The sequence below is a fragment of the Xiphophorus couchianus genome, chromosome 20 (genome assembly GCF_001444195.1).
Source record: "Xiphophorus couchianus chromosome 20, X_couchianus-1.0, whole genome shotgun sequence".
Taxonomy (NCBI): Eukaryota; Metazoa; Chordata; class Actinopteri; order Cyprinodontiformes; family Poeciliidae; genus Xiphophorus; species Xiphophorus couchianus.
The window spans coordinates 13,404,894-13,428,628 of record NC_040247.1 but is presented as its reverse complement, the minus strand read 5'-3'; the positions used below and the strand labels follow the sequence as shown (position 1 = coordinate 13,428,628).

General features: G+C 40.2%; 3 protein-coding genes and 1 long non-coding RNA gene across 6 annotated transcripts in view; 1 reads left to right on the top strand and 3 right to left on the bottom strand.

Moving 5' to 3' along the window:
- Window positions 1-1,505: 1,505 nt before the first annotated feature.
- LOC114135145 (hyaluronidase-1-like) overlaps window positions 1,506-23,735 on the bottom strand; it is a 25,922-nt gene continuing 3,692 nt past the window's right edge. The window contains exons 1-4 of one of the 2 annotated variants that reach the window (XM_028002128.1): window positions 5,570-5,758; window positions 3,954-4,855; window positions 3,793-3,882; window positions 1,506-2,635 (exon numbers count right to left, since the gene is read on the bottom strand). In XM_028002128.1, the coding sequence (XP_027857929.1) occupies window positions 2,315-2,635; window positions 3,793-3,882; window positions 3,954-4,853 (1,311 nt within the window). In that variant the 5' untranslated portion in view covers window positions 4,854-4,855; window positions 5,570-5,758 and the 3' untranslated portion in view covers window positions 1,506-2,314. Of the gene's footprint in view, window positions 2,636-3,792; window positions 3,883-3,953; window positions 4,856-5,569; window positions 5,759-6,715; window positions 8,672-23,735 lie in introns of those variants that run through there. The other variant, XM_028002127.1, reaches the window with a different exon arrangement.
- LOC114135148 (hyaluronidase-2-like) lies at window positions 11,216-18,322 on the bottom strand. The gene is made up of 3 exons (XM_028002132.1): window positions 17,363-18,322; window positions 14,074-14,163; window positions 11,216-11,642 (listed from the first exon to the last, which is right to left on the bottom strand). The coding sequence occupies exons 1-3, from the start codon at window positions 18,290-18,292 to the stop codon at window positions 11,241-11,243; spliced, it is 1,422 nt and encodes a 473-aa protein (XP_027857933.1). The 5' UTR covers window positions 18,293-18,322; the 3' UTR covers window positions 11,216-11,240.
- The window catches only part of LOC114135151 (uncharacterized), a 16,719-nt gene continuing 11,230 nt past the window's right edge, over window positions 18,247-23,735 (top strand). The window contains exon 1 of the long non-coding RNA XR_003593550.1: window positions 18,247-18,369. This is a non-coding gene — a long non-coding RNA (uncharacterized LOC114135151). The remainder of the gene's footprint in view (window positions 18,370-23,735) is intronic.
- Window positions 20,207-23,735, bottom strand: part of LOC114135144 (hyaluronidase-1) — a 5,469-nt gene continuing 1,940 nt past the window's right edge. Inside the window, exons 2-4 of one of the 2 annotated variants that reach the window (XM_028002126.1) lie at window positions 22,655-23,556; window positions 22,494-22,583; window positions 20,207-21,336 (exon numbers count right to left, since the gene is read on the bottom strand). In XM_028002126.1, the coding sequence (XP_027857927.1) occupies window positions 21,016-21,336; window positions 22,494-22,583; window positions 22,655-23,554 (1,311 nt within the window). In that variant the 5' untranslated portion in view covers window positions 23,555-23,556 and the 3' untranslated portion in view covers window positions 20,207-21,015. The remainder of the gene's footprint in view (window positions 21,337-22,493; window positions 22,584-22,654; window positions 23,557-23,735) is intronic. The other variant, XM_028002125.1, reaches the window with a different exon arrangement.

The window sequence follows — 23,735 nt, the reverse complement described above, 5'->3', positions numbered from 1 at the left end:
CCACCTGGTAAAAGAAACTACCCTCTAGCACTTAAAAAGGTAAAGGTAATGGTAATTTTATTTATATAGCACATTTTCAGCAACAATGCAATACAAAGTGCTTTAAATAGAACCTGTTTGACAACACAAAGAGGCTAAAAGTTGTCAAAAAGCAACACATCATGACCTCATCTAAAGAAATTCAAGGATAAAAGACAAAATCGTTGACATATATCAGCATGGAAAGGGTTAAAGGACCCAAATACAAACTTTAAGGGAATAACAAACAAACATGGCGGTTGTGTGATTACCTATGATTTGCAGAAGTAGGAAGTTTTCTCTTCATATGGAGTTTTATCAAGATATTTTGTGGTTCTATTCTATTACAATAGCAATAAAAGTTATGATTAAAAACTATTTACTGCTTCTATTTTTAGGTAATTATATGCTCTGACTTCATGGTGCCACAAACATAAATACTGTTCTTGAATTCATTTGCAATAAGCTTCTTCAGAATGATATTTGTCTTGTTCAGACAGTTACTGTAGTAAATGTTCTTGTTCTCTCTATAAACATATATATGAAATATATATATGAAAAAACAGAAAGCAAAACTGCAAATGTGTTGCTTCTGCTTGCAAAACAAAGTGTCCGCCTTGTCCTCATTTTGTAATAATTCAGCCTAATAAAGCTGGAGGCTGGGAACAAGGGAGTCTGATCTTCCAGCCGTTTAATCCTCGAGGGACACAGGAGGTAAAAATCACCATCAGTAACATGAGTTTGCAGCAGTGGTGGATATCAGATTAGAAGACATGGTACGTGGCATTCCCATCCTAATCAAGGTCACCTCTCGCCCTCTGAGGTTCAATCAGTCACTTGAATTTATTATAAATCCTAAACTGCTGCAGAAATAGACAATAATCTGGATCAAGTAATGAGTAAAATGTGTTTTTAAATAATATGATTTGACTGCTGTTGTGATTTAAAACTCCCGTTACCGTGACCTTGATGTTCGTCTTTGGTTAGTAGTCCGACAGCACCACCTGCTGGTCACGAACCAACCAGCAAGCCAGTAACTTCAATAGATGGCAACTTTAATTTAAAAACCAGTATAAAAGAGTAACTAATTGTTATTTCCATGCATATCTTTAACTAACGCTGTCCAAACTCTTTGAGCGTTCTGGTCTTCATTAACTTAAAGCAACAATAAAACACTAATTTAATTAATTCATGTAATTTCTCAATACAAAACATTTTTAGTAAAATTTTAAAAAAGGCCCAAAAGGAGTTAACATTTTGTTGCACCCTGCAAAATTAAGGAGAATCCAACATTAATTTCTACTTTGATAAATAATAATACTTTTTAAAATCAATTAGTGGTTCTTTTAACATGTTTAAAGTTACACTTTACGTTTTAAAGTAAGCATATTGATCAGTTCTTAATAAGTGATCAGAGGTTTCTGTTTCCCATAGGGGCAAAAAATCTGACGCCACTAAACAACATTTTCTGATAATTACTCTTCAAAATGGGAAAAACAATAAAATATCCTCTTTAATAAAGGCAGATGTATGTAATATCCTCACAAGTCAGGTAATAATTACAAGAAAATTGCTACTTGCTGAAACTTACATAAGTTTAGAGTTAGAATAATATTTAAAAAGTTGTAAAAAAAAAAAAATCTTTACCAGGGTTCCAGTAGTTATGGAGGGAGCTGAACATATTGAACAATTCACAACATATCTCAAACTTTGGTATAAAATTATCAGAAAGACTTTCTTCAATCTGATGTATGTGAAGATTTGAAACCACCTTTACAAAAACATTAAATCAAAACAACAAATTTTCCACTTGGGAGTTCATTTTACAACTCGTGCCATTGTGTTCTAAATACTGTCTGCCTGGAAAACTAATAGGATCTGTGCAGTTTGCAGAAGGATTTGATTAAGTAGGCAGACACCAAAACAAATTAGTGGTTTATGTAAAAAAAAAACACACAGAGACACATCCATATCAGTGCATACTGACAATACTGTAAAACAAAACACAGATACAAACAATGAGTCATGATTTCCAAAAATATAGCTGTTTTGAAATGAGCAAGAATCAATCAACTCAGTCCATTCATCCATCTTCAAAACCCATTTGGTCCTGATTAGGAATTGCAAATCCATCACAGAACAACGACAGAGACACTGACACCTAAAAGCAAATACTGCTAAAAGGCACATCTTTGGGTTCTGAGAGGAAACTGATGAAACGAGCAACAAGCAAACTCCTCTCAGAAAGACTCTGGCTTTCACTTCCCCCTCTTATTATTTAAAACTATTGTAATCTCTAAACTGGCGTGGAGCAGTCCCTCCCTTCCCACCCAGGATAACACCTGCAGTGGAAGTCAGACTTCATCTGCAGCACACTTTGTGCGTCCATCTGCCCTAAAACCCTGTAGTTTGTCCCTCCTGCCGGTTTCTTCTCAGACAGGATCTTCCAGGCTGCAGGGTCGAGCTGGAGGTAGGCGCCCGACTTCAGGTCCGACCTCTGACACCGTCCCTGAGAGGAGCACAAAGCCTGGCTGCAGAGCGTGGCAGCTGAGGTCACGTTGACCACGTAGGGACCTAAAGTCTCGTCGATGTAGGACTTGACTGCTTCACATGTAGCCTGGACAAACACAGCAAATAGCACAGAATAAACAACTCTCTGTGTTGGAGCACAGCAAAAATAAATCTGCTCTTCGTTGTCTCTACAGTGTTTGTTTTAGAGTAAATAAAGTCATATTGTACATCAAGGGTCTAAAATGTTTTTGATTCTATTAGTTTTTATGATTAATAGATGTATTCTACACATATAATATGTTTTCTATGCAATTACTTGTTGTCTACTGCTGCTACTTTGCAAAGCCTTCAACTTTTTCTCATTTTATATCATTGCAAACCAAACCTGAAGTGTATTTTACAAGGATTTGGTGCAATAAACCAACATAAAAGAGTGGATGATTGGAAAGTGGAAGCAAATTGATGCATTTTTTAAACTAAACATCTAGAAAACAAAATATTTAGCACCAAATTAAATATTTAGTTATCAAGCTAAATATTTAGAGGGCTAACTAAATATTTACCTTCAAACTAAATATATGGGTTGTGAACAAAATATTTAGTGCCAAATTAAATATTTAGGCCCAAACAAAGCATTTAGCTCCACACTCAATATTTAGTTAGTAAGCTAAATATTTAGCCTGAACTTAAATATTTAGCTATATCTTTACTTCAAAAACAACTTTGAAATTGTCACTGAAAAGCTTGATTTATATTGAGATTATAAAACACACAGCAGGACTGTAATAACAACTTCTGAAACCAATTGTTTGCACTAGATTTCACTTGGGAATAGCAGAGTAAAGGGGGCTAAAAACAAATCCAACCCTCAAATTTTGATTTTTAATTAAATCTTTAATAAAAAAAAAGCAGTAACTTATCAGAACTTTAACTTTATATACATAAAAGTGACAGGACATTAAACACTTTCAGGAGGAGTGAATACTTTCGCATGTCACCATAAACTGCAAATTTTACAAATTCCTCCTTTAAGATCTTCAGCCTTTTATAAGGAGTCTCACTGCAGTAGAAGCCAATAGGTGCCTGAGATGCTAAAGGTCATCAAACATTGGTACTAGAACTTGGGAAATCGTCATAAAGGAAAATGATTTGTAACAAGTATCACTTTCACAACCGGATTTCTAATAACAAGAGTTTCAACGGATATCTGCAGGATTATATTAGTGTTATAAAGAGGGAAAACAGCCATTGCATGTTTCATACCTTAGATTTATCGAATGCATGGTCCCCCCACAGCACGACCCCAGCAGATCCTAAAGCAGCGCTCTCTCCTACAGTGTGGACCAGATGCTCCTGTGTTGTGAAAACAGAATATTATTTACATCGGACCGTGCTGAAGAAGACGGTACTAACCCGCCACTCACCTTGGAGAGGAACTCTAATGTGTAGGTGTAGACGATGCGGGCGTAGGGGAAGACGGGCAGCTGCGACGGGGTCACCTGATCTGCCGCCCTCATGGCCTCCAGGATGCGGTGATGAGCGTAGAGCAGCACCTCTTTGCCGAGGCCTCGCAGGTCCAGGCTCAGGTAGATGTCAGGGTACAGAGCGGAGGAGGCGTTCCACATCCAGAACAGCTCATCGTTCCTGCTCAGCTCCACATCTGGACACTCACCTGTGTAGTTTACGCTCCTGTCGTTGTAATAGTTGTAGCAATTGGGAAATCCATAAAACCCCCACAAGCCACTTGGCCTCATTTTCTGCCCCAGTTTCTGTGTTTCCTCCATGAATTTCCTCCCAGATTGCTCAAACTTCCGCCGAGCCGCTGCCTCCACCTGAGCAGGACTCCAGTCTGGATGCCTGGCCCTCACCAGGGCTTTTGACCCCTCCTTGTACACTTGTTTACTGTCCCAGTTTCTCTCCCACACTGGCCGCCAGCTCTCCCAGTCCACCACCGCCAGGCCCTGGAAGTCTCTGTCAGGGATGTAGTAGCGGATATCTTCGCTTGCGAGTCGGAGGTGAGCGTCTAGGCTGCTGTTCTGAGGAACCCCGCCGTTGATGGCCTCGCCCTGGGCTGAGTACCGAGGGTACAGACCCAGCTTGTCAGCATAGAAAATAGTGACGTTTTCACCTATGAAGGTTTGATTTTGGTTCTGGACGATGCTAAACATCCCCAGGTCAAGATCCACGCCGTACTGGGAGAGGCAGTTCTCTGTGGGGGCGTTCCACACAGTGAGAAACGGCGCCTGGCTGAAAGGCGAGGCAACAGGCAGCCCTGAAGTTAGTCTGAGCAGACCAAAGAGGAGCAGCACCTCACAGAACCTCATGGCTGAAAAGAGGAACAAAGAGCTGTCACTCAGACGTGTTATGAAATTTCAGACATTGGCAAAACAGTGTCCTGTTTTTGTGTCTCAAAACATCATTCACTTCATTAATTTATGGCACTTTTTATAGTGGAAGGAATAAAATCAACAAATGCAAAATTGTGTAAGAATGTAAAAAGTGTCAGAATGGCTACAAGTCCAGACCTACATCAAGTTGTGAATGTGCAATAAAACTTGTGGGTTTCTGTAGAAACAATTCGCAGAAAAACTGGTAATACTTTCAATGACATGTTGAATGCTATTGTTTACATCCGGAAATATCGCGCATGCGCACAATGCTGGGGGGCAAAAAGACGATTCTTTAACTTGCCATAGCCACTGCTCCTCGGCCATCGAGCAATTACGTTAACACATCGAAACCTGGAGATGTAAGTACTTTAATGTAGCGCAGCGTGTCACAGTAAAGGGAAAACATGGCAGAGAAACGGATAAAGAGCAAGTCAAACCCGCTCTTTTTCTTCTTTTGTCTCTCTAGTATCTAAGCTATACGCAGAGCCGTTGCCATAACAACCGACTGACCAACAGCTCCGCTAGCTGACAGAGATTCAACACCAGAAAACGCGTAAACACTTTTCTACGGAGAGAAACATTCAGTCTGTTTTCAGTTTTACTGTTTTCATGCTAAGGTTGTCAAAGTCAAGCTGACATAACTGACTTACCTCCCTCTTCTTCGTTACTTTTTTTTTAAATTAAAACATTTTAGTGACCTGTAATCTTTTCTGCTAGTTGTCACAGTGTTGACAATTAATATCAAAACACTGCGTCCCTTTCTCTTGTATATATCTTGCATAATTTAAGATTTGCCGCATTATGTTGACAGCTAAAATCGTCGGAAGAGTTTTTCCCCTCCAACAGGAAGTTGGGGGCGGGTCTTGCGCGCATGACGTCACGTTTCAACGTGTCAAATAAAATGAGGCTAAGCCAGTGTTTCCCAATTCCGGTCCTCAGGCCTCCCTGCCCTGCATGTTTTAGGTGTTTCCCTTCTGCTACACACCTGGATTGAATATATGGGTGATCAACAGGTTTCTGATGGTCATGCAATCATTTGAATCAGCTGCTCTGGAATAGAGGCACATCTAAAACATGCAGAGCAGGGAGGCCTGAGGACCGGAATTGGGAAACGCCAATCAGTCAATCATTTATTTGTTTATATAGCGCTTTACACAACCAAGGTTTATAAGACTAAATGTTTTACAGGGAAAAAAGGAACAAAAAGAAACAGCAAGAAGTAAATCCAAGAAAATAAACACAGAATAAACTAAATAAAGGAGAGTACTAGTCAGAGAACCAGGCCAGAGGCCGCTAACCATGCTGAAACATGTTGGTGGTAGTATTATGGTTGTGGAGAATCTTTTTTTTTAACAACAGAACAGAAAAGCTGCTCAGTTAATAAATACATTAAACTAAATACAGAACAAGCCTGGATGAAAACCAAATAGACTCTGAAAGAGATTTGAGCTTCATTTCCAGCACAACAACAACTCTAGAATGGTTTGGAACAATGCATATTGATGTGTCAGATTGTCCTAGTCAAAGTACAGACCTAATTCCAATTGAAAAGTTGTGGAAATACTAATGCTTTGTTGTAGAGGTTCTTAACTCTTAAACAACCGATCTTAAGTATTGTCAGATAGTCTGAGTTTAGGCAAGAAAAACAGCTACAAAGAATGATCCAGTCATAAATCCAGTGCAAATTCTTAGCACTGAAACAGCAGCTAATCATTTCACACAAAATGAAATAAGCAAGCATGATTAACAGAAAACTTCAAACTGGTGTGAATTTGTAACAAAAACAACCCTCTTACCTACTGTAAAACCTTCAACAGGTTCTAATCTGTGGTTTGCTAAAGACACCAGAAGTCTCATGATCTGACTGAAACAGGGAGGGAAACCAAGCAGGGAAAGGGGAAGTGAAACACCAGAACTGGAACCAATCCGACGCAAGCTCAAGATTTCTACCAGCAAATGAGAAGAGACATGCAAATCCTGCAAAAGCAGCCTTAAAGTCACAGGCCAGATCAAACTGAATCCAGCCATTCTCTCCCTCATGCTGCTTTCAATATAAACACACAAACAGAGCTGGAAATAACAGGACAGGTCACTGAGTACTAAGAGACAATCAAGAAAGCCATAATGAACTCCTACACATCCAAATTCACATGTAAGCTCTGCTCAGCTTATTAAAATAGTATAAATAACGTTTGGCCAACAACACCCTGTAATTACAGAGGGAAGGAGTAAGAGGCTGCTGCTGCCGCTTGCCTCCCGGGAACAGCAGGCTTGGACCGTCCTGATGAATAAGTCACAAAGAATTCCTATTGAAACTTTGCTTTTATTTGCAAAAGACAACACATATGTACCTTTGTAATAACAAAGTCAGATCTTACCATTAATGCTTCCAGTGATTTATACAAGAAACTGCACAGGCTCACAAAAAAACTCTTTATTTGCAGTGACAAATCAGAAGAAAACAGCATGTACTTTTGCATGTATAAGCAGTTTCCAAACTTACCCTCAAATGAAGTTCTTGCTTTGTGATTCTGAGGTAAAAATACATGCACTGTGAGCTGTATGAAGGCATTAGTAGTCATGATTCGGACATACAAATAAAAACCCAGATATCAACTTCAAATACATTCAAATAAATACAAATGCGTGGAAAAACATCCGACGCCAGAGAGTGGTCACTTTGGGAAGTTAAAATTTTTAAGAAATCTGGCACTTCCGGTGTGTATTACTGTAGTACTCCAAGCTGATTTAAGTGCTTTATTCCCACTCTGACCACCCAGCAACAAACATATTCCTTCACTTTGTTCAACACATTTACTACAGAAGCATCAGATCCTGCAGAGAGACGAAGAATCTGACACCTTGGGAAACTGACCCAGGGGGAAACGGAGAGCAAAATGTAAACAGTGTCATTTCCAGCAAGCCCTCTGCTGTTTAAAAAAACGCTTATAATTTATAAACAAACATCACTTTTCTGTCCCCTTTGTTTATAATACAGTTTGACTTTCTGTCATTAAAGTTTTGCAGCAGAAAATGACTAACTAATCCCTCTTTGTGCTTGTGTGCAGTGCTTTACGAAAGCCTTGATATCTTCTGTTTCACATTTTGTCACATTACAACCGCAAACTTTAAAGCACTTATCAGAGATTTATGGTATAGACCAACACAAAGTGTTACATTACTTTTAAATTCACTTTTCATGCACATCATAAATCTGGTTTTTGTGGCAGAGGAGGAAGAGACAGATAAATTAAAAAAATGGTGAAAGAAACCTTGTTAGATTCTGCAAAAGGATTGAGACTGAAGTTCCCCTTCCTAAAAGATGAATGCACTGCAAAAACACAAAATCTCACTGGTTTTTTTTGTCTAGTTTCTTAGTACGCTTAAAATAAGACAAAACTAACGAACAAGTAACTTTTCAGCAAGATATAGGAGATTGTTTTAAGTCAAAAAGTCCTTGATGTTAATGATAAAGTTCTAGCTCCACCTGCAAATTATTTCACTTATAAAATGGAAAAAATGTAGAACTAATACTACTCTGTCAATATTGAACTATTATTTACTTAAAACATTTTCATCAATATTAATGAATTATTGACTTAAAACAAGCTTTTATATCTTGCTGAAAAGTTACATGAGTTAGTTTTGTCATATTTCAAGATATTTGTATAAAAAAACGAGGCCAGAAGTGGGAAATTTGCGGCCCGGGGGCCATTTGAGGCCCTCTGAAGGATTTTGTGCGGCCTCCACACCTGAACTCAATAGAGCTTTGGAACTGACGTCACTGCCTGTGACGTTCACGTCGCTGGGCGCCATCTTGTATGGCCACATACCAAAACAAACTTTTTCCGGGGTTTTCATTGTGCTACCGACTGCAGTGAAGTTGTTTCAAGTTGGATATTAAATATTCGCGCTCCGCGGCGTAAGGAGCGGTTAGCCCAAGGTTGATCCGATTTATGAACGCTAATTCCGGCCAGCTGTTCTCACCGCTCCCTCCTCAAGCTCTCGGAGGTTTACATTGGGACCGTAAATTTCCGAACCAAACACTCCTGTAAATAAATGCCTTGTGACCCACTGATACAAAAAAGTGGCAATTCATTCTTTTACACGAGGCACACAATCTTCTATTAAAATTTTAAGTGACAGACTGGTGACCTGTCCAGGGTGAACCCCGCCGCTCGTCAGGAACGTTAGCTGGAGAAGCAGCAGCACCTCCCGACCCCACTAGGGACAAGTCTGTAAGAAAATGGATGGATAAATAATTTTAATATTAAATTATATGTTTTCTTCAATAGCTTCCAAATCGTGCCCCATTAACTCAAAATCAGTGTGAAGTTATTCTACTACTTTTTTATTTAACTAATTTTATATTTAAAAAATATTTGATGGGCTCTTTAATCTGGTTTGCTTGTTACATTAAATGTTTACTGCAAAATTTAATATAGTTGTTTAATCACATGAAATGTTTATTTAAAATATCTTTCATTACATGATGTATGTTTATTACTTGAAACATTTCAGATATCACATTTTTACGTGAAATGTGATTCGTTTCATCACCTCTTTACATGCAGCTTGAAGTGCTTGAATCAAACGTTTCATGAATGTTTTACCACATTAAATTATGAAATGAGAGGAAAAACAGCCACTTCCAACTGAACACATATTTCAACACAAATGGTTCATGTTCCTCTTCAGAGCCTTGCTGATCTTTTCTCCTTGGGTTTCCTCCTCAGTCTCTCCAACTTGCTGCTCTTCTACAGCCTCCGCTGCTGCGTTTTCTAACCTCTTCTGGGGTAAATAATGTAAACACAGTCTCCGTAACTTGCTCCCCCATTTGTTGATCCATCACGGTCTTGCTGTATCGCCTCTTTAATTTACGTGAATGTCAGACCGATGTTGTGGCGTTTACCTCGCAGTGACCCATATTCAGTCTGGATTGAGCTGATCCATTTCATACGACGGTTTCCCTTGAAGAGGACATATCAGAACACACATCGGTATTAATGCCCTAAATTTGGTAACACTAGTAAAATAGTTTACTTCACAATAATGGAATAACCTCGATGTCCACTATGCTACATAAAAACATATAAGCCCGACCTAAACAAAGTTGACCCGCTTAAATGTAACGTAAGTGACATTTAACATCAACGTAACTGAACACGAGTAAACCCGGACAAAACCATAGCCAAACATTATGACACAACACCAACAGAGCGAATTTAGACACTAACCAAAATGGACATGTCTGGAGCAAACTTGTAGATATCTTGGGACGTTGGAGAACGTAAAATCAGGACATCTCACCGCTGATACCCGGGACATTCGTCTCCTTTTCGTTAGCTCCAATAGCTTAGCCTCCTCGCGTTGTTTACAGGCAGGAAAACAGTGAAACGAAAACCGTTTTCCATCTTTTTACTGTTTCAGTCGTGTGATTGGACACTACATCCAATAACGCAGCAAGTTCCAACCATTGCTAATTAATTTTAAGTAACTTAGATTCAAAAAATCTGTGAGACAGTCATTTTCTCGGTTATGTTTATGGCCATACAAGATGGCGCTCATATCCCTACACCTAGAGCAGTGACGTCAATTTCCAAAACTCAATTCTAGAATTAAGTAAATCTGTCCTGCGTTCATAGTTGGTTGATCCAGACAAACACGTTTCATCATAAACAATGTTTTGTTGCTGAAATGTGCTACACAATTAAAATGTGATTGATTGATCTTTCAGGGCAGTTTTTTTCCAAAAATAAATTATTTCCTCTTACAAAATATTGGGTGGAATTTTAAAAATGGTACAAAAATATAACATTTTTGAACCCCATGTGATTTCGAATTTACCGATTTTTGCCCTCATTGCAAAAAGGCTGGACACTAGTGAACTAGACCAAAAATATTTGGTAGGAAGTTGTGTTTTTGCAGTGCACAAACAGAAAGCCAACTGTGAACCCTCTCAGATCTTATGCACCATTTTGTGTTGATCTATCATATAAAACACAGGTGTCAAACTCCAGTCCCTGAGGGCCACAGCCCTGCAACATTTAGATGTGCCTCTGCTGCACCACACCTGAATAGAATAATTAGGTCATTAGCAAGGCTGGGAGAACTGACCTACACAAGGAGGAGGTAATTAAACCATTTCATTCCAGTGTTTTGTACCTGTGGCACATCTAAAAACTGCCCTTGAGGACTGGAGTTTGACACCCCTGTTATAAAATATTAACCAAACACACTTTTCTGGGACAATAAAAATGTGAAAATCAATGTAAATAAATATTTCTGCAAGGCAGCGGATTTGCTAAGATGTATTTGACATTAACACAGGAGCACAACGGTTATCAGGAAGATGATAAACTGGAGCACTGATGTTCTGGTTCGAGTCGCCGCCCCTTTTTTAGGCGGTTCTTTCTGAGGCTGTGTATAACTACAGCCGCCCTCCTTAAAGCACTTGTACCACTGGCACTGAAAGTTCTTGTCAAGAAGCACCTTGTCTGAGTCTCCTAGCTTGCCGATGACCGTCAGTTTGCCTTTTCGCCTCTCGATGCGGTGTGTGAGGGGGTTGAGGTGAAGGTAAACATCCTTGTCCCAACGTTTGCGAATGCAGCGGCCGTGGGAACCGCACAGGGTCTGGCTGCAGAGCTCTGCTGCCGTGGAGACGTTGAGGAGGTATTGGCTCAGTGTGCCCTGAAGATACGCGTTCAGGTCAGAGCAGGTGGTCTAAAGACCGGAAGAAAATGTATATTTACAGTAAATGTTTACATTTTACATCACAACGGCCAATCACTATTTGTAAAAGGCAATATAATATAGCCAAACGCATTTAAATGGTTGTTTCATACTTGTTTAGTATGACCTAAAGTCACTCTTATGTCTTCATCATGTTGTTCTAAAGACATATTCATTAAAGAAATGTTATGAACCAGTCAGAGCAACCAGCCACGAATGCTACATTCCTCACTCAATAATGTTCTGCAGTACTAAAAAACATGTTACGCCCCCAAGGTCTGGGAGTTCAGGGGCGGTAACATAAAAAGTGTCCAGAGAAAATAAGTGGAATGTAAAATGATTACAAAAACATGGTTTCACAAAACACAATACAACTTAACCCAATTAAAACAAAAGGGCCAACAAATTCAAGAATGGTTAAGTGCAAATTAAGTTACAAAATGTCCAAACAAGTCAGTCTAAAGCAGGGGTGGGCAATCGTGGTCCTCGAGGGCCGGTGTCCGTCAACTCTTAGATGTCTCCTTGGTCCAACACACTTGATTCCAATAGCTGAATCACCTCCTAAGTGCAGTCAAGTTCTCTAGAGTCCTGCTAATGACCTCATTACTAGACTCAGGTGTGTTGAAGTAGAGACATCTAAAAGTTGCAGGAGACCGGCCCTCGAGGCCTGGAGTTGCCCACCCCTAGTCTAAAATAAACTGAAACCAACCCAAAAGAAAGGACACAAAGGGAGCACCACACCTTCCAAACACGAGCTTCTAGCTTGTATAAAGTCAGTCTACAGCAGATTCAAACGACTTAGCAGAACAAACAAAAACAATGCAGGTCTAAACACCAAAGGTGGCTGACAGCTTAACAAACCTCTTCCGACTAGCTGCCCCTCTAGAGGAATGATTTCAGGAGCCTTTTATATGGTGCAGGTGGGCCTCGTTAACGTCTGATTGGCTTGACAATCCTCTGCGTTGACCAGATCAACATTGTCTCTGACTGTACTAACATTTCTCTCCCAGAACAAATCAGTAAATAATGTATCTACGATGTTACACAATTCACATTCAGAGGCACAAAAGCATGCTTGCACCAAATTACAGCCTTGCACAATCATGGAAGAAGCTCCTGGATTGATGGATTTTACATACAAGCCTCTGTTCTGCCAAGTGAGCACAGATGTGCAAACAGGGAGAAAGCAGACAGGAGGGAGTAGACAAAGATTTGAACTTTGCACAAGGTTTTTATAGCCCACTTACATGCAAACTATCTTTCACTGACGACTACACACTCTGAAGCTAAAAGCAGACCATCAACTCAGCAAAATAAGAAGAAAAACTTATGCAAACGCTAAATAATCACACTTTTGTGTGAGTCTGTATACATCATGTGTTTTTCTTCATGTTAAATAGTTTCCTCCTTCCACCTTTAGCAGACTTTAATTTTCCTCCAGACACGTATCTTCTGTGTATCTGCAGAACAAGTGGCTTACAGTATAATTAGTGACTGACTCGGAGTCCTGAGTGTCAAATGACTTCACATGTGACAGGCAAGCAGGGGATCAAACTCCAGGTGAAAACTGTCTGCCAAAAGTATTCATACCTGTTCAACCTTTTCCCTTTTTCTCATATTACAGCCAAAAACTGTGATATTTAAGTGACAGAACAACCATCATCATAATGAGAAAGGCAAGTGGTACAACATTTTTAAGTAATTACAAAATACAAATCTGAAACGTGCGGCATGTATCTGCCTCTTCAAGTTAATTTCCCATAAATTAAAAGTAGGTTGCAACGCAAAGTTTAGGTTGTAATCTAAAGCTTTGGAAATTTCAAAGATGGATGCTTCAATCCATAATGTGAAACACCAAGTTTTCCCATCCCCTCTGTGAAACAAGGTGGTGGCAGCATTAGGCTGCAGGCATGCTTCAGAAGGACAGGAGAGCTGGTCAGATTTTATGGGAATGTAGTGGGAAAAAAAAGGTTGATTTTTAGAGAAAACGTCCTGCAATAGACTTGCAGCGTCAAAGTCTTAGGGAAGCGTATCTTACCTAAATTAATATTTATCTTTCAGAATGGATTAGAACAAAATCTACTTAAAGTTGTTCTGCAGTAATTTTTTACATGTTTAACCAAGACACTAAGCCTATTGTTTTCATCAGTTCCAGTTTTTTATTAATTAATTTGCATTGGCTGTTATACACCAAACTGCACTGACTGAATAAATTAAAGTTGTGTTTTTACATTTGACCAAGGTTTGATAACTCTGCACTACTAGCGCTGTGGTAGTGCAGAGTTATCACATAATTCAGTACGTTTATGTCTGTTTTAAAAAAGAAACGTTTAAAGTTCTGTTTGGCTGTATTGGATCGGTATCGGAAGTGAAAAAAGTGGATCACACAACCTGTGAAACGTGAGAGTCAGTTTATGCTTACTTTGTTTTTTGCATGCGTTACATCTCCCCACATGATGATTCCTGCAGCTCCCAGAGCGACACTCTCCCCGATGGTGGACACCAGGTCAAACTGGAAAAGAGGATTCAGCTCTTGAAATTCACAGGTCAACAAAACTGCTTGGAAAAAAAGGAAGAAATAAGCTTTTATTTTTTTCTCTTTCTATCTTTATGGGTGATTAGACAGATCTTGAATGTAACCAACACCCTTCCTGCTAGCTCCACACAAATTAAAAGGTATTAGGGACATCTGACTGCTACCAAAACAGGAAAGGAAAGGACTGCGCCTGCCCATAAGGAAAACTGAAGAGCTGTAGCTTCACTCAGCATGGGATGGGGGTTGTGAGCTAGCGCTCCTCTGATTTGTTTGCTTGAGGGATGACATAAGAGCATTATATTAACTTTCCACATAGTCACTTAAAGGCAAGTGTAAAACAGGATACGAGTGTTTCTGAACGATAATTCAAACTTGTCAGCAGGTAGTGATGGGAAATCTGAAGCCAGGCTTCGAGGCGTGAACCGAGTAAAAAGGGGGCGTGTCAGACGAAGCCCCCGCTTCGGCGTTTGTGTCATATTGAGGAAAATCACCTGATCAACAACAAACGAGGCCTCGCACTACATCTGCCTCGTCATTGCTTCGTTTTGCGTATAATTTTTTAAAATAAAAGCGCGATGAGCCCTGGTGCTTCGTGGGGTTGAAGTAGGTAGTTTTTTTAGCGCGTCAGCAGAGCAGTTTTCATCTGCAGTGGTTGAAAAGGAGCCGTCAAAAAAGAGGAAAACCTCTCAAACCTGGGAGTATTTTGGGATGACAGATCACAATAAAGTTTGCAAAATGTTTGCACACGATCTGACTACTTTTGCATCATTAATAGCAACTTTGTGTTAACTTCCACATCCTTTTATTTCAGGTGAAATGTTTGCTGTGTGAAAACATGTTGGTCTACATCAACAACACATCATCAATGATTAGCCATTACAGGGCCATACATGAAAATAAGCACACTTCAAACACAGGAGACTCCAGCAAGAGTATGACATTGTCTGATGTTTTGTAAATTAATTCACTGTGTAATTTCAATAGTTTTATATTTATGTGTCTTGCAGGTTCCAGGAAGCAGGTGCTAGATGAGGCTGTGGTAAATCTGATTGTAAAGGATTCCCAACCTTTTTCAGTAGTGGAGGATGAGGGGTTCAGAGAGCTCGTTCATTTGCTGGATCCAACCTATGTTCATCCTACTAAAAAGGTTTATATGTCTAAACAATAACAGCTAACGTGGTAATTGGAAATCATTTCAGTTATTTAAGTGAATAATTTTCCTTTTCATTTTAGGCATTAGAAAAGATGGTGGAAGAGAAATTCTACAAAACGAAAGAAAAGGCCAAAGAAGACATCCAAAAGGTTTCTGCCGTCAGCCTGACAGCAGATATGTGGACGTCCATGAATATGGAGGCGTACCTGGCCATAACATGCCACTTCACTGGTCCCAATGACAAACTGGGCATTGTATTAGTTGGAGTGGAGCATTTCCCTTCCACTCACACATCTGACAATCTGGCCAGGGTAGTGCATAATCACATGGCAGAGTGGGGAATTACTGATAAGGTGAACTGTCTGGTGACTGATGCCGCAGCTAACATGATTGCTAACACAAAAGCTTATATTCGATGTGGACACACGCTGGAACAGCACAGCACTTACCTTATGTTGGAACATCTGTTTCAACAAAAAGAACCTGTGGCCTCACAACACTCACAACTGATATAATCCCTTTCACTTCTCAAGATTAAGAGATAATTGAGGAATCCTTACCGGTGGTGTTCCCACTTTTCCAAGCAGCTTCAGAGATCTCTGAAGAGAAAAGAGTGTCAATGTCCAAGGTTATACCTTTAAAGAACATGCTGCACCATGCAGTGCTTACAAAGATGGCAAATATCAAAAATGATGTTGCAAGACTTCTGTCTGAAAACCTATTGAGGCGTGTCAAAGAACAAGTCGCAAATACTGATTCATTAAGTTTCATGCAATGGCCACATTGCTGGACCCTGGGTTCAAAACTCTTGGTTTGCTCAGTCAAAGCCAAGCACAAGAGGCGGTATGGCGGCTGAAAGCAGAATGTTCTGCACTGATTGCAAGCAATGAAGGTATCCAGCTGCAGGATTCAGGAGATGCAGGAGAAGGCACCAGTAGATCTTGTGAGTTTTTATTTATTTTGAAATTTTCTTGTGACATTTGTACTACTGTATTTCAGCTCTTGGTGTTGTGTATTATCTGTAATTTTTTACAGATAATACAGATAATAATTTTTTAAAATTATTTATAGGTGAACTGTGGTCTCTGTTAGATACTACAGTGGACCAGAAGAGGTGGAGCTCCAATGCCACAGCAGATGCCATTGCTGAAGTGGAGCGATACCTTGCTGAAATGAACCTGAGGAGACCATTGGCGTATTGGCATACACAGAAACATGTGCATCCCCATTTGTACTGTATGGCACTGAAGTTCCTCCGTTCACCTGCATCATCAGTGCCTTGTGAACGAGTGTTTTCCAAGGCGGGGGAGGTTATCTGCCGACGAAGAAACCGTCTAAAACCTGAAACAGTGAAAAAAGTCCTGTTCCTAAATAAAAACAATTAAACCTAAAATCCAGACATTTCTAAATTTTCTTTTGTTTGATCAGGAGACGCATCAGAATCACACATCAAAAGCAGGCTGAAAGCCATTGGAAGAGGCAAACTGGATGTGTAACTTAATATTAAGAACCAGAACTAGAGCTCCCAGGAAGAGATGATTTTAAACAAATTCTCTCTTTCAGGAAGCAAGTTTCAAGCTCAAAGTATACAGAGTCTGCCCCAACTATCACTCAATTCCCAATACATTAAAGTAACACATATCTTCATTGTCAAATAAGTCCATGACATAAAAGAAAGCCCAACACAACCACTGATGGTCAAGGATTAGATTGGCTACAAACCATTTTGATAATTAAAACATGACAATTAAATATGATTTAATTGATTCTCTTCTTACTAAACATGAGTTTGATGAAAACTTTGTGACAATATTGAATTGACTAATTTTTGGAAGTATGATTCAACTGAGTGACAAGCCTGTTACAGTTTCATCAGCAGATGTCACTAGTGAGTGAGTGGTGAACGAAGCATCGAGTAATGAACCTTTTTCCAAAGCAAAGTGTTGAAAAGCTTCATTGCTTCATGAGGCTTCATTTGCCCATCACTGTCAGCAGGAGAGGCTAAAGAAGGCGGAGTGTCACCTCTGTCAGGTGTTCCGGATGGTCGTTGTAGATGGGCCGGGTGTACACAAAGACGGGACGTGAAAACTCCTCGCCGAATGAAGACAAACGTATCCCTTCTCTCACACGGTGCCGCACAAACTGCCGTCCTGGGGAAGAGGAGCGCAGCGCTTTGCCCATGTAGATGGAGGGGAAGAGCGCCGTGCTCTCCGACCACAGCCACCTCAGCCTCTCGTTGCGGGCCATATCATAGGAGGGGCACTGGCCCTTGTAGCCCCACAGGGAGGCCATGTAGTTGTGGTTGTAGCAGTCCGGGTACAGGTAGAACCCCCACAGAGTGTTGGGCCGCAGGCGATTGCCGCGGCGTAGCGTCTCCAGCATGAACTTCTTAGCAGCCTCCTCAAACTCCAGCTGGGCCGCTCTTATCGCATGGTCATCGGACCAAGTTGGGTTCTTCTGGCGCGCTAGTTCAAAGGACTGTTCGCGGTACATGTGTCTTCTTCCATAGTTTCGTACCCAAAGGGGCCGCCACTCTTCCCAGTCAATAACCGCTAAACCTACAGCGCCCCGGTTTGGTATGTACTTATCAACATTTTTCTGCATTTCTCTGAGGTGCTGCGAGAGACTGGCGATCTGTGGCAGCCCACCGCGCACCGGCGTCGCATCCGTTTTAAAGTAGGGGTACAAGCCCAAGCGGTCGGGATAAAAGAAGGTCAAGTTCTGCCTGACGAGGGTCTTACTTGGCGAGGCCACAATCTGGAACTGGTCCAGCTGCAAAGAAACGCCATGCCGGGAACCACAGTCCTGAGTCGGGACATTCCAGGCGAGGAGAAGGGGCTTCTTGGAGTACAGGGGCCATGTTGTAGGTTTCACTTTCGGAGCGCAGACGCCGTCCCAGAGCAGAACAATCAGGAGCTGTACTCTCCAGTCACGAAGAGTCCAATACAACATGTCTTCAGTTGTGTCTCGAGTGTCCTTCTCGGCCCTACAATGTACATACGCCGATTGTTTTAGTGTATGTAGTTAAGGTTTTAGATGGCATGTTGCTTGACCATGTCCTACAAGGACCGTTAACTAAAAAGATTCAAAACAGATTGTTGCTAGGTAACCACAAACTACTCAAGAGATTGTTGCCGGGTAACCGAAGAGTGAGTGAGTGAGTTGAAGCCACTAAACTTGCTGTGAAAGGTTGAGCAGCTAAAGTGTTTCTTCTGTCCACATTTCCCAGAATGCTGGTTTCAAATGATCAAACAAATCTTCAATATCAAACAAAACTAACCAGATTGGATGAAAAAAAAATTGTTTTCATATGATTATTTTATTTAATGAGAGGCAAAAAATCAGTTTAAACCAACCTGACCCACCTGGTAAAAGAAACTACCCTCTAGCACTTAAAAAGGTAAAGGTAATGGTAATTTTATTTATATAGCACATTTTCAGCAACAATGCAATACAAAGTGCTTTAAATAGAACCTGTTTGACAACACAAAGAGGCTAAAAGTTGTCAAAAAGCAACACATCATGACCTCATCTAAAGAAATTCAAGGATAAAAGACAAAATCGTTGACATATATCAGCATGGAAAGGGTTAAAGGACCCAAATACAAACTTTAAGGGAATAACAAACAAACATGGCGGTTGTGTGATTACCTATGATTTGCAGAAGTAGGAAGTTTTCTCTTCATATGGAGTTTTATCAAGATATTTTGTGGTTCTATTCTATTACAATAGCAATAAAAGTTATGATTAAAAACTATTTACTGCTTCTATTTTTAGGTAATTATATGCTCTGACTTCATGGTGCCACAAACATAAATACTGTTCTTGAATTCATTTGCAATAAGCTTCTTCAGAATGATATTTGTCTTGTTCAGACAGTTACTGTAGTAAATGTTCTTGTTCTCTCTATAAACATATATATGAAATATATATATGAAAAAACAGAAAGCAAAACTGCAAATGTGTTGCTTCTGCTTGCAAAACAAAGTGTCCGCCTTGTCCTCATTTTGTAATAATTCAGCCTAATAAAGCTGGAGGCTGGGAACAAGGGAGTCTGATCTTCCAGCCGTTTAATCCTCGAGGGACACAGGAGGTAAAAATCACCATCAGTAACATGAGTTTGCAGCAGTGGTGGATATCAGATTAGAAGACATGGTACGTGGCATTCCCATCCTAATCAAGGTCACCTCTCGCCCTCTGAGGTTCAATCAGTCACTTGAATTTATTATAAATCCTAAACTGCTGCAGAAATAGACAATAATCTGGATCAAGTAATGAGTAAAATGTGTTTTTAAATAATATGATTTGACTGCTGTTGTGATTTAAAACTCCCGTTACCGTGACCTTGATGTTCGTCTTTGGTTAGTAGTCCGACAGCACCACCTGCTGGTCACGAACCAACCAGCAAGCCAGTAACTTCAATAGATGGCAACTTTAATTTAAAAACCAGTATAAAAGAGTAACTAATTGTTATTTCCATGCATATCTTTAACTAACGCTGTCCAAACTCTTTGAGCGTTCTGGTCTTCATTAACTTAAAGCAACAATAAAACACTAATTTAATTAATTCATGTAATTTCTCAATACAAAACATTTTTAGTAAAATTTTAAAAAAGGCCCAAAAGGAGTTAACATTTTGTTGCACCCTGCAAAATTAAGGAGAATCCAACATTAATTTCTACTTTGATAAATAATAATACTTTTTAAAATCAATTAGTGGTTCTTTTAACATGTTTAAAGTTACACTTTACGTTTTAAAGTAAGCATATTGATCAGTTCTTAATAAGTGATCAGAGGTTTCTGTTTCCCATAGGGGCAAAAAATCTGACGCCACTAAACAACATTTTCTGATAATTACTCTTCAAAATGGGAAAAACAATAAAATATCCTCTTTAATAAAGGCAGATGTATGTAATATCCTCACAAGTCAGGTAATAATTACAAGAAAATTGCTACTTGCTGAAACTTACATAAGTTTAGAGTTAGAATAATATTTAAAAAGTTGTAAAAAAAAAAAAATCTTTACCAGGGTTCCAGTAGTTATGGAGGGAGCTGAACATATTGAACAATTCACAACATATCTCAAACTTTGGTATAAAATTATCAGAAAGACTTTCTTCAATCTGATGTATGTGAAGATTTGAAACCACCTTTACAAAAACATTAAATCAAAACAACAAATTTTCCACTTGGGAGTTCATTTTACAACTCGTGCCATTGTGTTCTAAATACTGTCTGCCTGGAAAACTAATAGGATCTGTGCAGTTTGCAGAAGGATTTGATTAAGTAGGCAGACACCAAAACAAATTAGTGGTTTATGTAAAAAAAAAACACACAGAGACACATCCATATCAGTGCATACTGACAATACTGTAAAACAAAACACAGATACAAACAATGAGTCATGATTTCCAAAAATATAGCTGTTTTGAAATGAGCAAGAATCAATCAACTCAGTCCATTCATCCATCTTCAAAACCCATTTGGTCCTGATTAGGAATTGCAAATCCATCACAGAACAACGACAGAGACACTGACACCTAAAAGCAAATACTGCTAAAAGGCACATCTTTGGGTTCTGAGAGGAAACTGATGAAACGAGCAACAAGCAAACTCCTCTCAGAAAGACTCTGGCTTTCACTTCCCCCTCTTATTATTTAAAACTATTGTAATCTCTAAACTGGCGTGGAGCAGTCCCTCCCTTCCCACCCAGGATAACACCTGCAGTGGAAGTCAGACTTCATCTGCAGCACACTTTGTGCGTCCATCTGCCCTAAAACCCTGTAGTTTGTCCCTCCTGCCGGTTTCTTCTCAGACAGGATCTTCCAGGCTGCAGGGTCGAGCTGGAGGTAGGCGCCCGACTTCAGGTCCGACCTCTGACACCGTCCCTGAGAGGAGCACAAAGCCTGGCTGCAGAGCGTGGCAGCTGAGGTCACGTTGACCACGTAGGGACCTAAAGTCTCGTCGATGTAGGACTTGACTGCTTCACATGTAGCCTGGACAAACACAGCAAATAGCACAGAATAAACAACTCTCTGTGTTGGAGCACAGCAAAAATAAATCTGCTCTTCGTTGTCTCTACAGTGTTTGTTTTAGAGTAAATAAAGTCATATTGTACATCAAGGGTCTAAAATGTTTTTGATTCTATTAGTTTTTATGATTAATAGATGTATTCTACACATATAATATGTTTTCTATGCAATTACTTGTTGTCTACTGCTGCTACTTTGCAAAGCCTTCAACTTTTTCTCATTTTATATCATTGCAAACCAAACCTGAAGTGTATTTTACAAGGATTTGGTGCAATAAACCAACATAAAAGAGTGGATGATTGGAAAGTGGAAGCAAATTGATGCATTTTTTAAACTAAACATCTAGAAAACAAAATATTTAGCACCAAATTAAATATTTAGTTATCAAGCTAAATATTTAGAGGGCTAACTAAATATTTACCTTCAAACTAAATATATGGGTTGTGAACAAAATATTTAGTGCCAAATTAAATATTTAGGCCCAAACAAAGCATTTAGCTCCACACTCAATATTTAGTTAGTAAGCTAAATATTTAGCCTGAACTTAAATATTTAGCTATATCTTTACTTCAAAAACAACTTTGAAATTGTCACTGAAAAGCTTGATTTATATTGAGATTATAAAACACACAGCAGGACTGTAATAACAACTTCTGAAACCAATTGTTTGCACTAGATTTCACTTGGGAATAGCAGAGTAAAGGGGGCTAAAAACAAATCCAACCCTCAAATTTTGATTTTTAATTAAATCTTTAATAAAAAAAAAGCAGTAACTTATCAGAACTTTAACTTTATATACATAAAAGTGACAGGACATTAAACACTTTCAGGAGGAGTGAATACTTTCGCATGTCACCATAAACTGCAAATTTTACAAATTCCTCCTTTAAGATCTTCAGCCTTTTATAAGGAGTCTCACTGCAGTAGAAGCCAATAGGTGCCTGAGATGCTAAAGGTCATCAAACATTGGTACTAGAACTTGGGAAATCGTCATAAAGGAAAATGATTTGTAACAAGTATCACTTTCACAACCGGATTTCTAATAACAAGAGTTTCAACGGATATCTGCAGGATTATATTAGTGTTATAAAGAGGGAAAACAGCCATTGCATGTTTCATACCTTAGATTTATCGAATGCATGGTCCCCCCACAGCACGACCCCAGCAGATCCTAAAGCAGCGCTCTCTCCTACAGTGTGGACCAGATGCTCCTGTGTTGTGAAAACAGAATATTATTTACATCGGACCGTGCTGAAGAAGACGGTACTAACCCGCCACTCACCTTGGAGAGGAACTCTAATGTGTAGGTGTAGACGATGCGGGCGTAGGGGAAGACGGGCAGCTGCGACGGGGTCACCTGATCTGCCGCCCTCATGGCCTCCAGGATGCGGTGATGAGCGTAGAGCAGCACCTCTTTGCCGAGGCCTCGCAGGTCCAGGCTCAGGTAGATGTCAGGGTACAGAGCGGAGGAGGCGTTCCACATCCAGAACAGCTCATCGTTCCTGCTCAGCTCCACATCTGGACACTCACCTGTGTAGTTTACGCTCCTGTCGTTGTAATAGTTGTAGCAATTGGGAAATCCATAAAACCCCCACAAGCCACTTGGCCTCATTTTCTGCCCCAGTTTCTGTGTTTCCTCCATGAATTTCCTCCCAGATTGCTCAAACTTCCGCCGAGCCGCTGCCTCCACCTGAGCAGGACTCCAGTCTGGATGCCTGGCCCTCACCAGGGCTTTTGACCCCTCCTTGTACACTTGTTTACTGTCCCAGTTTCTCTCCCACACTGGCCGCCAGCTCTCCCAGTCCACCACCGCCAGGCCCTGGAAGTCTCTGTCAGGGATGTAGTAGCGGATATCTTCGCTTGCGAGTCGGAGGTGAGCGTCTAGGCTGCTGTTCTGAGGAACCCCGCCGTTGATGGCCTCGCCCTGGGCTGAGTACCGAGGGTACAGACCCAGCTTGTCAGCATAGAAAATAGTGACGTTTTCACCTATGAAGGTTTGATTTTGGTTCTGGACGATGCTAAACATCCCCAGGTCAAGATCCACGCCGTACTGGGAGAGGCAGTTCTCTGTGGGGGCGTTCCACACAGTGAGAAACGGCGCCTGGCTGAAAGGCGAGGCAACAGGCAGCCCTGAAGTTAGTCTGAGCAGACCAAAGAGGAGCAGCACCTCACAGAACCTCATGGCTGAAAAGAGGAACAAAGAGCTGTCACTCAGACGTGTTATGAAATTTCAGACATTGGCAAAACAGTGTCCTGTTTTTGTGTCTCAAAACATCATTCACTTCATTAATTTATGGCACTTTTTATAGTGGAAGGAATAAAATCAACAAATGCAAAATTGTGTAAGAATGTAAAAAGTGTCA